The sequence below is a fragment of the Arabidopsis lyrata genome, assembly GCF_000004255.2.
Source record: "Arabidopsis lyrata subsp. lyrata unplaced genomic scaffold ARALYscaffold_5, whole genome shotgun sequence".
NCBI lineage: Eukaryota > Viridiplantae > Streptophyta > Magnoliopsida > Brassicales > Brassicaceae > Arabidopsis > Arabidopsis lyrata.
In genome coordinates, this window is record NW_003302551.1 from 19,926,797 (window position 1) to 19,939,715 (window position 12,919).

General features: G+C 33.1%; 1 protein-coding gene and 2 long non-coding RNA genes across 3 annotated transcripts; 2 read left to right on the forward strand and 1 right to left on the reverse strand.

The window, feature by feature from the left end:
• Positions 1-6,497: 6,497 nt before the first annotated feature.
• On the reverse strand, positions 6,498-7,346 carry LOC110228578. Its single transcript, XR_002332045.1, has 2 exons — positions 7,263-7,346; positions 6,498-6,721 (listed from the first exon to the last, which is right to left on the reverse strand). It is a non-coding gene; the product is annotated as an uncharacterized LOC110228578 (long non-coding RNA).
• On the forward strand, positions 6,628-7,431 carry LOC110228579. Its single transcript, XR_002332046.1, has 3 exons — positions 6,628-6,782; positions 6,864-7,008; positions 7,340-7,431. It is a non-coding gene; the product is annotated as an uncharacterized LOC110228579 (long non-coding RNA).
• Positions 7,432-9,669: 2,238 nt separating this feature from the next.
• On the forward strand, positions 9,670-10,868 carry LOC9312634 (cyclin-U2-2). Its single transcript, XM_002876520.2, has 2 exons — positions 9,670-10,286; positions 10,379-10,868. The coding sequence occupies exons 1-2, from the start codon at positions 9,877-9,879 to the stop codon at positions 10,650-10,652; spliced, it is 684 nt and encodes a 227-aa protein (XP_002876566.1). The 5' UTR covers positions 9,670-9,876; the 3' UTR covers positions 10,653-10,868.
• Positions 10,869-12,919: the final 2,051 nt, after the last annotated feature.

Sequence of the window (12,919 nt, forward strand, 5' to 3'; positions counted from 1 at the left end):
TTTTTATATATGTAATATTTGAGCTAAATACATTTATATCTAAATATCCGAGAATAGTTACCAAAAATTAAATGCACTTATATTTAAATATTTAAGACAAAATATATTTATACGCGAGATGCTTGTAAATTTTTTAAATATTTGGAAAAAATTCCGGTTATTCGGATAAATTTTCGGGTGAAACTCGGATATTAGAGTAAAATTGCGGATAAAATTCGGATATTAGGATAAAATTTCGGATAAAATTCGGGTATTTGGTAAAATTTTGGGTATTTGGGTATAAAATACCCGAACCCGATGGGTACCCGATTTTTTTGGGTATTTAACGGTTCTAAAAATCTAAACCCGAACCGATCCGAACCCGATTAGATCCGAACCGAAACCGAACCGATATTTTAGATTTACCCTATTGGGTCCTAAACTCCTCTACCCGAAAGATCCGTACCCGATCGGGTTTTACCCGAACCCGACCCGCATACCCGAATGCCCAGCCCTACGTTTAACCCTACGTAGCCATTGACGAACACTAACTCAAACCGCATAGTCTTCCAAGTTTTTGCAATTAAGCATAACCGTTACTCTTCTTAATTGCCCACTACCCCTTGATTTAAATGGCCACTTCAATCTCATTGTTATCCTCTCTTCCGAGACCCTATAAAATCTACATCTCATTAATGCAACCATCACCACCAAAAGTTTGTAACACCACCCAGAAAAATAATCATGGCAGCTTCACCTACCTTCCTCCATGAGAAACCACTAAGCAAACAAACTTTAGATGACCTTGACGGTGCTTTTTGCAACTTTTTCAGAGGACGCCACGTCATTACTCTTCCATCCTCCCAAAAAACATGCCACGTCATCTATAGTTTTAAGGCTTTCAGGTCTTCTACGTTTTGTTATGGAATCGGCCATTCACCTTCCATTACCCTTCGTAACTGCGGCAATGCGGAGAGTCATCTCCTATAAAGCCTTTTATTAGTATAGATTTCTTTTATCAATTGCATCTCTTGCTTGGATCTCCAGTCACTTGTGTATATGATTCTGCATTTTTTTAATATTCTTAAACAAAAATAAAACCTTAATCGCCTAAGTTCACATATTTTCTATTTCGTTACAGGAGAAGACGAATCTGCAGACATGCCCAATTTGAGATTTTTAACCATATCATAAAACATATGCAAACCTTACATGTGTTATCTTTTGTCTCATGAAACATGAGATAGAAAATGTTTGTTTGTTTTATCAAAAAGTACATGTCTTTTGCATTGTCAATAGTAACGTACGTGTTAATGTATTTGCATATGTTTGTCCGTTCTCCATTTTAAGCTTTGAATATGAAACTGAATTAGACCACTAATAACGATTTACTTTGGGGGTCAAAGGGTTAGTTATTTTTAATGAAGTTTATCCTCACCTTTGTAGTTGTCTGTGTTGTACTCCAGGTTGTTTATGAACATAACCAAAAGAAGAGGTTTCGTATGGTGAATGCTACCCTTGGAAAAAAATGAAGGACGTTTGAGCGACCTTTGTTTGTCTTACAATGTTACCATTAACAGGTCGTCGGAAGAGCTTTGTTGTCTCCTTCTTTCCTAAAAGTTCATATTAGGGGATTAAGAAGATCTCTTTCAACCTCTCTTACTTTTGTCTTTAAAGTTAATTTCAAGATCATTTTACTTACTATATCATAATCTTTCAATGGATTATCTTATAATAATAATCCATATAGATACATTTGCATTTATATGAGAAACGTCTAAATGTTAATCTACTGCAAATGTATAAGAATAGTGTCGTGCGTTTGAAGGCTCCTTTATATCGTCCATATATCAAATTTGACAAAGGCTTTGTAATGTTTGCTATATAGCTCATAGATTTGTATTTCCTTTACTCCATTCTCGCACTATGTGGAACAGTCGAAGCTAATTCTTGGATGAGTAAAGTTCAACCTTTTGAGATATGTCATATGTGCGTCAAATTTGTTCAGATAATTTAATTTGTATATATTGAAAAGTAATTTTGAAACTACCTACTTAAATGCCAAAAGAAGAAATTTAAGTTATGAGAAAAACTATTAAACTTCTATAAAATGAATCTAAATAAAGAGTATGATAAAAACATCACTACAGTTCCAAAGGCGTCCAGTGTTGGTGTTGTGTCAATAAACTTGAAAGAGTTTTCTTAGATGGTAATTGTGAGTTCAAGATTCTAATTGTGCTTTCGAATACCATTGTATGCATCCAAAGTTATTATAATGGAGAACAAAATTACTCATGAGAAATAGGACATCTAGCTTGAGCAACTCAAAAGTTATAATCATAAAAAACAAGCAACCAATACTGTGGCAGTGATACTAAAAAAAAATTCTAAAAATTAATAGTATCATACATATATGTTTTATCTACAAAATGTCAAATATAACATTATAGTATGATTTTTCACAGTGTATACTAAAGAAACTAAAACAAAGTATTTAGTTAACAAACTTTAAAATATCAAATGTTAAATATATCGGGCGTAGCCCGGATTATCCTCTAGTAAATAAAAGAACACAAATTTGAGCATCACTACGATGATCTCACGAGAAGGATGCAAACTCCCAACAAAACTAATTCTGAGCCAGGCCCGGGTCAAGTGGGTAGGGCAATGGTGCAAATGTCTAAGACTCATTTTCCCTTTTAATTTTTTTCTTATATAAAAAGGCCTAACATTTATTAAAAAAACAATAAGGCCCAAAAAAACTAATATGAATAATCCAATAGTAAAAGGCCCAAATGTTTTTTTAACCCTAAAGACTCTTATATTTATTGGGCCGGGGAATCTCTGGCTAGCTGATCTCTTGGCTAAAACCAAATCAGAAAATTGCGTTATATGAAATACCTATGGTAAAATAGGGGGTACCTCAATCATAATCGTTTTGACTCACACGAAAACATTAATCAGTCACCAACTTACAACTTTACTAAAAAGTCTAAAAAGTATATGATTGTATTGCTTTGTAAACTTATTTTCTTTAATCCTCACATTCATTTAGGTTTATGCAATCTATATCTTATGACGTCAATTTCCCATGAGTTTTATTTATTTATTTGCAATTAGTCTTAATTAAGATTACTAGAACTGTACTAATGTTGCATAACGTATGTTCGTGGTGAATGATATTAACATGTTGTCAAATGTTTTTCTGTAAATAATTTATTTACATAATATAACCGAAGGATAATGGAGTTCATAAATATAGAAACTAAAACAAAAAAGGTCATCCTACATTCACTTTTTACAGCTCAAAGCAATAAACTGTTCATTAATTGGTCTCGCTTATATAAAAAAATTGGAAAAGAGTTTGCCCTAGCTATTCTCTCCCAGGCCCGACGCCCGAGGTAGCCGCTCTTCCAAGCCAAGATGTTCTGCTTCCACTGGCGAGTGTCCTCCGTTTGCTTCTTCGCCTGAGCGATTCTTCTCTCGACTTTCTCGGGTCCGTCCAAAGATTTCCGAAGAACCGTTTCAACTTCCGCCGGTTAATCTGCTTCGCCGGCGAGATCTTTCACGCCTCCTCTGATATCGCTCTGTTCAACTCATCGCTCCATGGCGTATTGCACGTTTTCGAATTCTGCTCTCTGGTTTCATCCTTCCACTGCGACATCTCAGGAAACTTTGCTCAAGCCTCTCCTTAACCTCCGATTGTGGATTATGCCGGAGCCACCAAACCCTCTCCACCCGCCGGAGCCACCAGATCCACCGGATCCGCCGGATTTATCGCAATCTCCGTCCACCTCTTTGTTTCCTTGCATCTCTCTCCTTTCTCCTCTGTCGTCCGCAAGTTTCCTTTCACTTTCGGAGATCAGTTGTTCTCCCTCCTCCTCTACCGTAGTTTGTCCCGCCGGTCAGCCATGTGTATCCGGCGACGTTCTCCTCCACCGTTCAGCTAAACGTGATTCCAAGACAATGGAGATGGGCCCATCGCTTTCCTCCAGTTTAGTGGGCCTAGTGAGCTCAGTCTTATTTGTTGGCCTGTTTCTCAGCCCAATTGACTCCAATTTGGTTGTTTGCCTCACCAAGGCTTCTTTTGGCAACCTTCCCGGTGTTTCTACTGATGTACCTTCCTCCGCTATGGAGAGACCTTCCTCCGTTATGGAGAGACCTTCCTCCGCTATGGAGAGATCATTTTCACATATTTCTTCCTTCTTGGAGAAATCATGTCCTTCTTCCTTCTCTTTCGAGAAGAGACCCATTTCATCTATCCTCTCCGATATGGAGAGTGTATCTAAAAGCTCAGCCTTGATGGCATTTAGAGCTCAAGTTGTTCACTCGCCTCTTTTGGCAACAGAACCAGCATCATCCTCGGATATCTTACAAGACCGAGTGTTGACGATCGACTTCAAACCGATCATTCTCGAAGCCCCCGCAATGGAGTTTCCGATTATTTTCCACGGATCTAACCTTCTATCGTTTCGTTTTCAAGCTTTGTTTTCAATTGTATCTCATTTTCAAGCATTGGACAAAACTTCTCTTTGGCAAAGAGTCTCCAACTTTGTTTGTTTGTTGTAATCAAAGTTAGATTAATATAATTCCGTTGACAAAAATAATTGGTCTCGCTTAGGTACTCGGTTTGGTAGAATGACAAGGACCTTTTCCAGTTTTCATGTATTCCCAAATCCAAGTGACATCGGCAATTCTCATAAGAATTTCATCAGCATTATGGAGAGTCGCGACCATCATCTTAAACCCACTATCCTTCAATTCAGCGATTGTTGGCCAAAAGTCTTGGTTTACTTTCTATCTCTGTATAAGTCTACATATTTGTAATATTTATTAATATTAAACAAAAGATATATTTTCAACTTCAACAATTTATGATTCTCCATTTTCCGGTTAAATATTTTACCATTTCATGTTTTTTTTTCTTCCGGTTAAATATATATTCGTCAACATATCATTTCATATTCCTTTTCATTCTAAATTTTTTGTTCAATATATATGATTAAATTATTTCCTAGCTAGTGTTGTCAGTTGAAACCTATATTTTTATATCTCAGTTTAGTAGTGATCATGACACAGTATTATGAACACTAGAGTCCAACGACAAAGGTAGAATCCAACTAAAAATGAAAATCGATGAAGACAATTTTAGTTTAATATATAGAAGCATATATGTATACGTCGCATATAAAACAATACACTCCAACGAACTCAGTGTAATATAGTTTGTTGAAAAGTAGAAAGAACATAACTTCTTGTCATTCTAATAAATATAGTGTAGGGATACATACAAGTAGACAATGACTACGTACAAGTAGTTATAGTTTGATCAAGAGATGATATGTGGTTCATATTTTTTTTTTGGAATCTGAATTGATGGTGCCATTGATATTTTTTTCAATAAATCTGATTGTAGATTCTACTTTCCTCACAATTTAATTTGTTTGTTTGCATTCAGCAATTCATTCGTTCGGTAGTGGTAGATTGGTATAGCTTTTTTATTTTTTCGATTTTTAGACCATTTATAACTTCTGTTTTTATTGCGTCCATATATATTACAAGTGGACTATTATTACCCATACGGATTTCAGTTATCCACACAAGAATAAAAGAATGAAAAGAATGACGTATATAGTTTATACATCACTACATAAACTAGGTATTTCCATAAAGACGACAGAACTTGATAAGTTGATTTGTCTCAAGGCAATATATGCATTGCACATGCAATGTATTGTTGATAGTAACATGTATATTATACCTATTTAGACGGTGGGATTTTATAGACCACTCTCTTCTGCGACCGATGTTGACTTGTACCTTTGTTGTTTTAATATACTTAACATTTTTGAAGTACAAATTTGCTCAAAACCAATCGGATCGGGTAATTAGTGAGATTTTGACCTGGAATTTTTTTTTGACCCGATTCAATAGCCAATCAAAACTCTCGAATTCTTTTAAATGAGACTTTCCAAAAAAAAAATCAAGTAATTCGACTAAATATTCGCTTAGTTACATTCCTAATCTACCAAATCCTAACAATGTCTCAATGATCCGCATTAAACGTTAGACCTATAGTTATGAGACTTTCCTAAAAGAATTCCTAAAATGATTGATTTAGTAGTTATAACAAACATATAATTCCGGTGTAAATCGTTTCCTATTTAGGTGCTAATGAGTTTAGTGCAAATTCTATTTCTTTCCTAAATAAAATGAACAATAAAAATGAGGATATTGCCTTAGATTTATGCAAAACATGTGATTAATGATTTAAAGATTACACGATAAATGCAAATCCTATGAAATCCTTAATTTTGGTATCTATTTAAAACCATATTCTCTCTACATATTCGATCAAACAAGATTTTCTAAACAAAATTATCTACAATCTTCCATCATATTCAATCGAATATATATTGTTACTTCACAAAATTGTAATCTTTCCTTAAAACTTTTGTTATATTCATTGTGATTAAGCTAAAAATCCATTTTTAGTTTCCCGTATCTTAGTTATTTACTTGCTCTCAAAGAATTTTCTCAAATTGACTTGACCAACCCTAGACATCTAAGTTCTCTATAAATATCGCTATTCAGTCGATTTTCTACATCATCAAGCAATTACCTCATTTCTTCATATTCTCCTTCATTCATCAAATCTAGCAATGGCGGCTTCCTTTGTATTTCTCAGAGATGTGAAACCCTACAAGATAACATGGCAACCTGAAGTGAGGGTCCTTCATACCTGAAAATCATACACAGGAAGATTTGGTGAGACGTTGGACATGGTGTTGGCTGATATGCAAGTAAGATGCCAAAATTGAGTCTATAGTATGATTACTCTTTTTAAGACATTATCTGCAAATGCTCACAATTTTTTTTTACAGAGTGAACGATTCTTGCTTCAGTGAGAAAGAAACATGTTAATCGCTTTGAAAAGCTGATAACCCGAGGAGAATACAGAAGCATTGAAAACTTTGGATGAAGTTGTGAAAGTGGACAACATTTCTGCCAATCTATTGAAACGTGAAAGTAAGTCTTTAATTTATACATTGAATTGAATCATCAACCTAAGAGACCATAAACTAAAACAAAATTCACTATATTTGAACCATTTAACAATATTTCGTCTGATTCTTACAATTTTCACATGCCTTTAATTGCAACATCATTACTTGAGTCTAATTACCAAACTAAGAGGCTAAGAGATCATAAAATACGAATAAACTATTCAAAATTCAATTCTAGAAACAAAATTTTATATATACTCAGAGAGACTAAATTACCTATGTTGGAGTTTCTTTAAGAACTGAATAACAGTTGGTAGTGTTCAATTCAACAGTTTTGTCGTTTTTTTTATCAGATTTCAAGGCCGGTGGATCAAGGGCGAGCCCGAGGAAGAAGACGCAGACGATTAGAAGGCAGATGCTCAAAACACATCAAATCGAATCGAATCCTCATGTTGAAGACGAACCCTCTTCTGAGATTTCAAAGCTTATCTTCTTTTTTTCTCAATAGAGAGAGAAAGAGAGAGAGAGAGAGGGAGAGAGAGAGAGAGAGACACACACAAAGATGACGAGAAGATCCACATGACACGACAACGCAAACACACTCTTTGAACTCCTTTCGTGTACATAATGGGTTTTGTTTATCATTTCATTTAAAGGCCTTAGGCCATCTACAATGGAGCAACTGATCTTAAAGTTATTATAATAATATTATATATATATAATGATATTACATGAGGGGGTAAGAGAGAGACAATCCAACTCAAGATGAGATCTTGCTCAAATGCTCTACTGTTGGAGTTTTTTCTATTTTTTTATTACTCAAGATCACCCCAGCAGTTGTGCCACTGAATATGGCCTTATGGGCTATCTACACTACAATGATATATTTAAGCTTAACCAAAATTTTAAGAGATTATATGAATATTTAAAATTTTAAAATAATACTGAACGAGGTGCATTACGAGACGGAAGAGTATACGACAGGTGAAATCCTAAAATTAACGGGACAATATACCAAGGGTGAAATCCTAAAATTAACAAATCAAAATACAATTATTTAGTATTTTAAGATACAATTATAATTGTTTTTACGGCTTGGTCCAAAAACATACACTAATTTATATATATTATGGAAACTATTTGAAAGCAAACTTTTAAATTGATTTGAATTATATGTCTTTTAAATAAGAATATTATTAAAAATAACAAAATAATGTTTAATTTCACATGATGGGATTATATGGTGGGACGGGTTTGGATCGATATTATTATGGGATAATATACCACGGGTGAAATCTTAGATTAACAAATAAAAATACAATTATACAATCTTAAACACTAAACAAAAAAAATACAACTTAAAATTTTCATTTTTTAGTTACAACGCATGTGATTCACGGTGTACAACAAAAAATATTATACACAACAAATTCATCGATTTATAAAACGATAAAAAATCAAATAATTAACCCGCGGTGTACCGCGGGTCATATCCTAGTAAAATCTATATTTCTCATAACTATATGTCTATATATATTTCTCGCTCACCAAAATATATATATATACCATTCCAATACCAATTAGCAAGAGAAAAAAAGAAGAAGATTATAATTGGAGTAATTTTATGTTGATCCGGTAAGTGACCATGAAAAAAGAAGTTTTCATATATATGATGGAACAACCGCACGTGTGGGTCGCCGTCTGGTATTTCGAACTTTACAAGTAAGTTGACAAGATTCACACGTGTGAATGATAGTATACGTGTCATCAGGTGGTTCCCGAAGCTAAGCTTCTGATTGTCACAGAGACTTTCGACTACGCTGACTTCTCTTCACCTTTCACCAAACTGTCGGCGGCGATTCTTAGTTTGGGATTTGTTTATTTGAAGTACTTTGGATTTGGTTATTGAACATATTTAAATAATAATTAAATTACAATATAAATGGAAAAACTAGCTGTTATATCTGTACGTTGGCTTACAAAAAGAGACACACAAATCTTTTAAATTATTATTTTTTCTTACTAGCTTTTTATAAAAAATAAAAGAATTGCTTGTTTTAGTAGCTTCTTTCCACCTTCCATATGACTCCAAAACTCGATGTCGTTTCTCTTTTTCCACAAAATTCCATTTGAAAATTCTTCCAGTTGTATATCTATAAAACTATAGGTATGTATTAAATATTTGTTGCGTCTAATTTATCTCCGTGTTTCAGAGATTTGTACTTGTTTGTTTGTGTATTTTGTGATATTGCAACTATTTCGGACAATGTAAAAACTGTACAATTCAATTCATCACTATAAATATTTGATCTCCTAAATGCATGTACACCTACTTAAAGCGATGAATAATTTTCTAAATAAGCAATATGATTGATAAAAATTAAAGATACAAAAAGAGGCATATAACCTTTTATGATTGTATATGCTTTGAAACCGGGATTTTTCGAATCAATACAATCATTTAGTTTTTATACAATTAAACTGAAATAATATGATTTAGATGCAATAATTAATTCCAAATCTTAAAACATCATTTCCTCGTACACTTGTAAATCTTGTTCAACAAGGATTACTGAGATCCGATTCTGAAATATTGATCATACCTAATAATCAAAACATTGACCTACCGTACAAATGAAACTGTATTTAAATTGTTACTACATGATACATAACTATTATTATACGATATAATACACACGAAGGTTAGTAAAATTAACATACATTTAAATAAACGAAACGAAGAGGAAGGTACACCTAAGCGTTACATTACAAGGCTTATATATAAAACCTCAACAAAACCTCTCCCTTTCACTTCATCACTTCAAATCCTCTCTTCCTCTCGTTGATCAAACTTTGTTATTTTTCCGACGAAACAATAAGAAAAACATCAATGGCGGTTTCGAATTCTTTAACAATCTCTCCGAGGAAACTCCGGTCTGATCTCTACTCATACTCATACCAAAACAATTCCGAGACACCTCTGGTTATCTCTGTTTTATCGTCACTGATCGATCGAACTCTGACTCGAAACGAGAGGATTAGCAGGAGAGCTTTGCCTTCCTCCGGCGCCGGTGGCAAAACTCAGATCTTTGATTGCCGTGAAATCCCTGATATGACAATCCAATCGTACCTAGAGAGAATTTTCCGGTACACTAAAGCCGGTCCTTCGGTTTACGTGGTAGCTTATGTCTACATTGACCGGTTCTGTCAAACCAATCCTAGTTTTAGAATCAGTCTCACCAATGTACATCGTCTCCTCATCACCACCATCATGATCGCTTCTAAATACGTCGAAGATTTGTAAGTATCCAATAAAAATATTTCCTTAAAAACTTGAATTATGTTTAATTAGATTTTTTTTTTCTGAATTGGTTTCTCTCTTTGTTTTTCAGGAATTACAGGAATTCATATTTTGCGAAAGTAGGTGGATTAGAGACAGAGGATTTGAATAAGTTAGAGTTAGAGTTTCTGTTCTTGATGGGATTCAAGCTACATGTTAATGTGACTGTGTTCGAGAGTTATTGTTGTCATCTTGAAAGAGAGGTTAGCATTGGAGGAGGTTATCAAATCGAAAAGGCATTGCGTTGCGCTGAGGAAATCAAATCCAAACAAATGATCGTTCAAGATCCTAAACATCATCATCATTTTGCTCGAATCTTGTTGTAGAGATAACAAACTCTGTTTTTTTTTATTAGTCTTAGTTTTTTCTTTTGTCGTTTGTGCCTTGTGGTCTTGACTTTCGGACAAACTTGTTGGTTAGAGTTTCTTTTGTTTTTATTTTATTTGGTAGGTTGTAAATGTAGATATAGATGCGTAGAGGTGAACGGTGATGTATAAAGTATGAGATTCATTGTCAATTGAATTTTTGTAACATGGTTCAAATCTATGTCATTGCATTCATCTAAATCAGCATATACTGATTTCAGGTATCCAAAGGCGATTAGTACTGTCGTATTGTCATATACAAATGTACATGCAAAATGTAGAAAACTTAACTTCTTGATTAATGACCAAATATATATATATATTTTTTTTTCTTTCAAAATTTTGAAAATGAAAATCTAAACATTTTAAATTTGCTCATTTTATACAATACAAGAAAATAATTATATATGTTAGACAACAACAAGTATATACCTGCATGTTTCTTAAATTTGCACCCAAGATATGTATGTATATGAATGCTAAAAGATAGGATTTCTGTGCTGATTTGGTGTCTAATAATTGATTAAACGGTGGCTTACAAACATGCATTATTACCAATAGTTTTTAAATTCTTTAACAAAGATGTCTTATACTTTCTCTGTCTATTATAGGCGCACCTACTTTTCTTGTTCTAAAATATATCAATATAGTTTCAGATTAATTGAATCTTTCTCATTTTTTTGGATGTAGGAAACCATGATCGTGTCTAGTTTCCCATATAGTCTTCGACTTTCAAAGTGGTAAAAGAAATTCATCATCAACATATTTTTTTTCTAGAAACCGAAAAACAGTAGAAAATATTTATATCTAAATTAATCAACCCTAATTATGACATTTGAATAAGACTAGAAAATGTGTTCTATATTATTTCATAATCCAATACAAAAAGAACAGTGTAGTGTGGTTCACGAGGATTTACCTAACCAAAGGCATCGATCAATCATTTGGCTTAATCTTTCATGCCAAATATTTAAAAGAATAAGATTAGGATCAATGTGTTGATAAGATGTCTAATAATTGCCTCACCAAAGGTATACACACTAATTGGCATACCTTTTTTTAATCTATATAAACCTTGAATTTGTCTCTATTCGGTATTTAATTATATTGGTTTATCTCATACAATAATGCTAATAAATTTTAACAAAGGTTCAAACTTCCACAATTGATCGCACAATCATTGTATATTTTAGGAGAACTGTTTTTTTTTTATTTAATATGAAAAAACATAACTAGCTTCTTATTTTCTAGCAGTTATCATTTTGGTTAGTTGTCCTGTTAGTTGATTTTGTTTAACAAAATAACTCAGGTGGATTATAGGATGGATTTCAGTGGTTGGATCTATGTTTCTTAAATTAAAAAAAAAAAAGTTTATTGGTTGGATCTGCAATGATGGGCTTACGGGCTATAGTTAACCGCGCGAACGATTAGGTGATGATATTCTATGTTTTTGTTGAAGTTGTTGGATAGTAATCAATACAATAATAACTCTTGAATCTCTCCAAAGGTTGACACCTCAGCTTTTTTAAACATTATGGTGTTGACACCTCAGTTAAAATGAATGACCAATGAAAACATTCTAAATAATACAACTCATTTTTCATATCCAATAATAATCTTTCATTTTTCCACATTATTCTCTTATATAGAAATATCAAAATGAGCCTAAACTCATGGGCTTAACCCAGTCCGGTCCGGTTATGAACACAAAATATCCAATAAGAACCTTTCATTTTTCCACATTATTCTCTTATATAGAAATATCAAAATGGGCCTAAACTCATGGGCTTAACCCAGTCCGGTCCGGTTATGAACACAAAATATTAAATCCGTTAAAAAAAGGATCTTGCGGGCAATCCTACACGGATTACGGATTTTAGAAAGTTATGCCCGAAGATTGACAGATTGGCCCGCGCTACATATATATATAAAAAAATTAATATATCATATATAGAATTAAATATTTTATATATTTTTGTAAATATAATATGTCAAGAATATGTGATAATATAAAATTTAAATTATAAAATTATTATATTTACAAAAAGATAGTATTAAAAGTTTTTTACTGGTGTTTACACATTAGCTTTTCAAGCTATTCTCAAACTAACACATCATTAAAACTGATACATAATCAAAATATAAGTACTAAACAAAATTGAACATGGTAATTAATTCAGCATCTCTAACTAATACGATCTCTGAAAATTCTAATTATTAATTCTTTA

Excerpts from the sequence above, each read along its gene's own strand:
- LOC9312634 (XM_002876520.2), top strand. The coding sequence starts at position 9,877 with ATGGCGGTTTCGAATTCTTTAACAATCTCTCCGAGGAAACTCCGGTCT. Across the intron at positions 10,287-10,378 it reads TCTAAATACGTCGAAGATTT|GAATTACAGGAATTCATATT; the intron begins GTAAGTATCCAA and ends TTTGTTTTTCAG.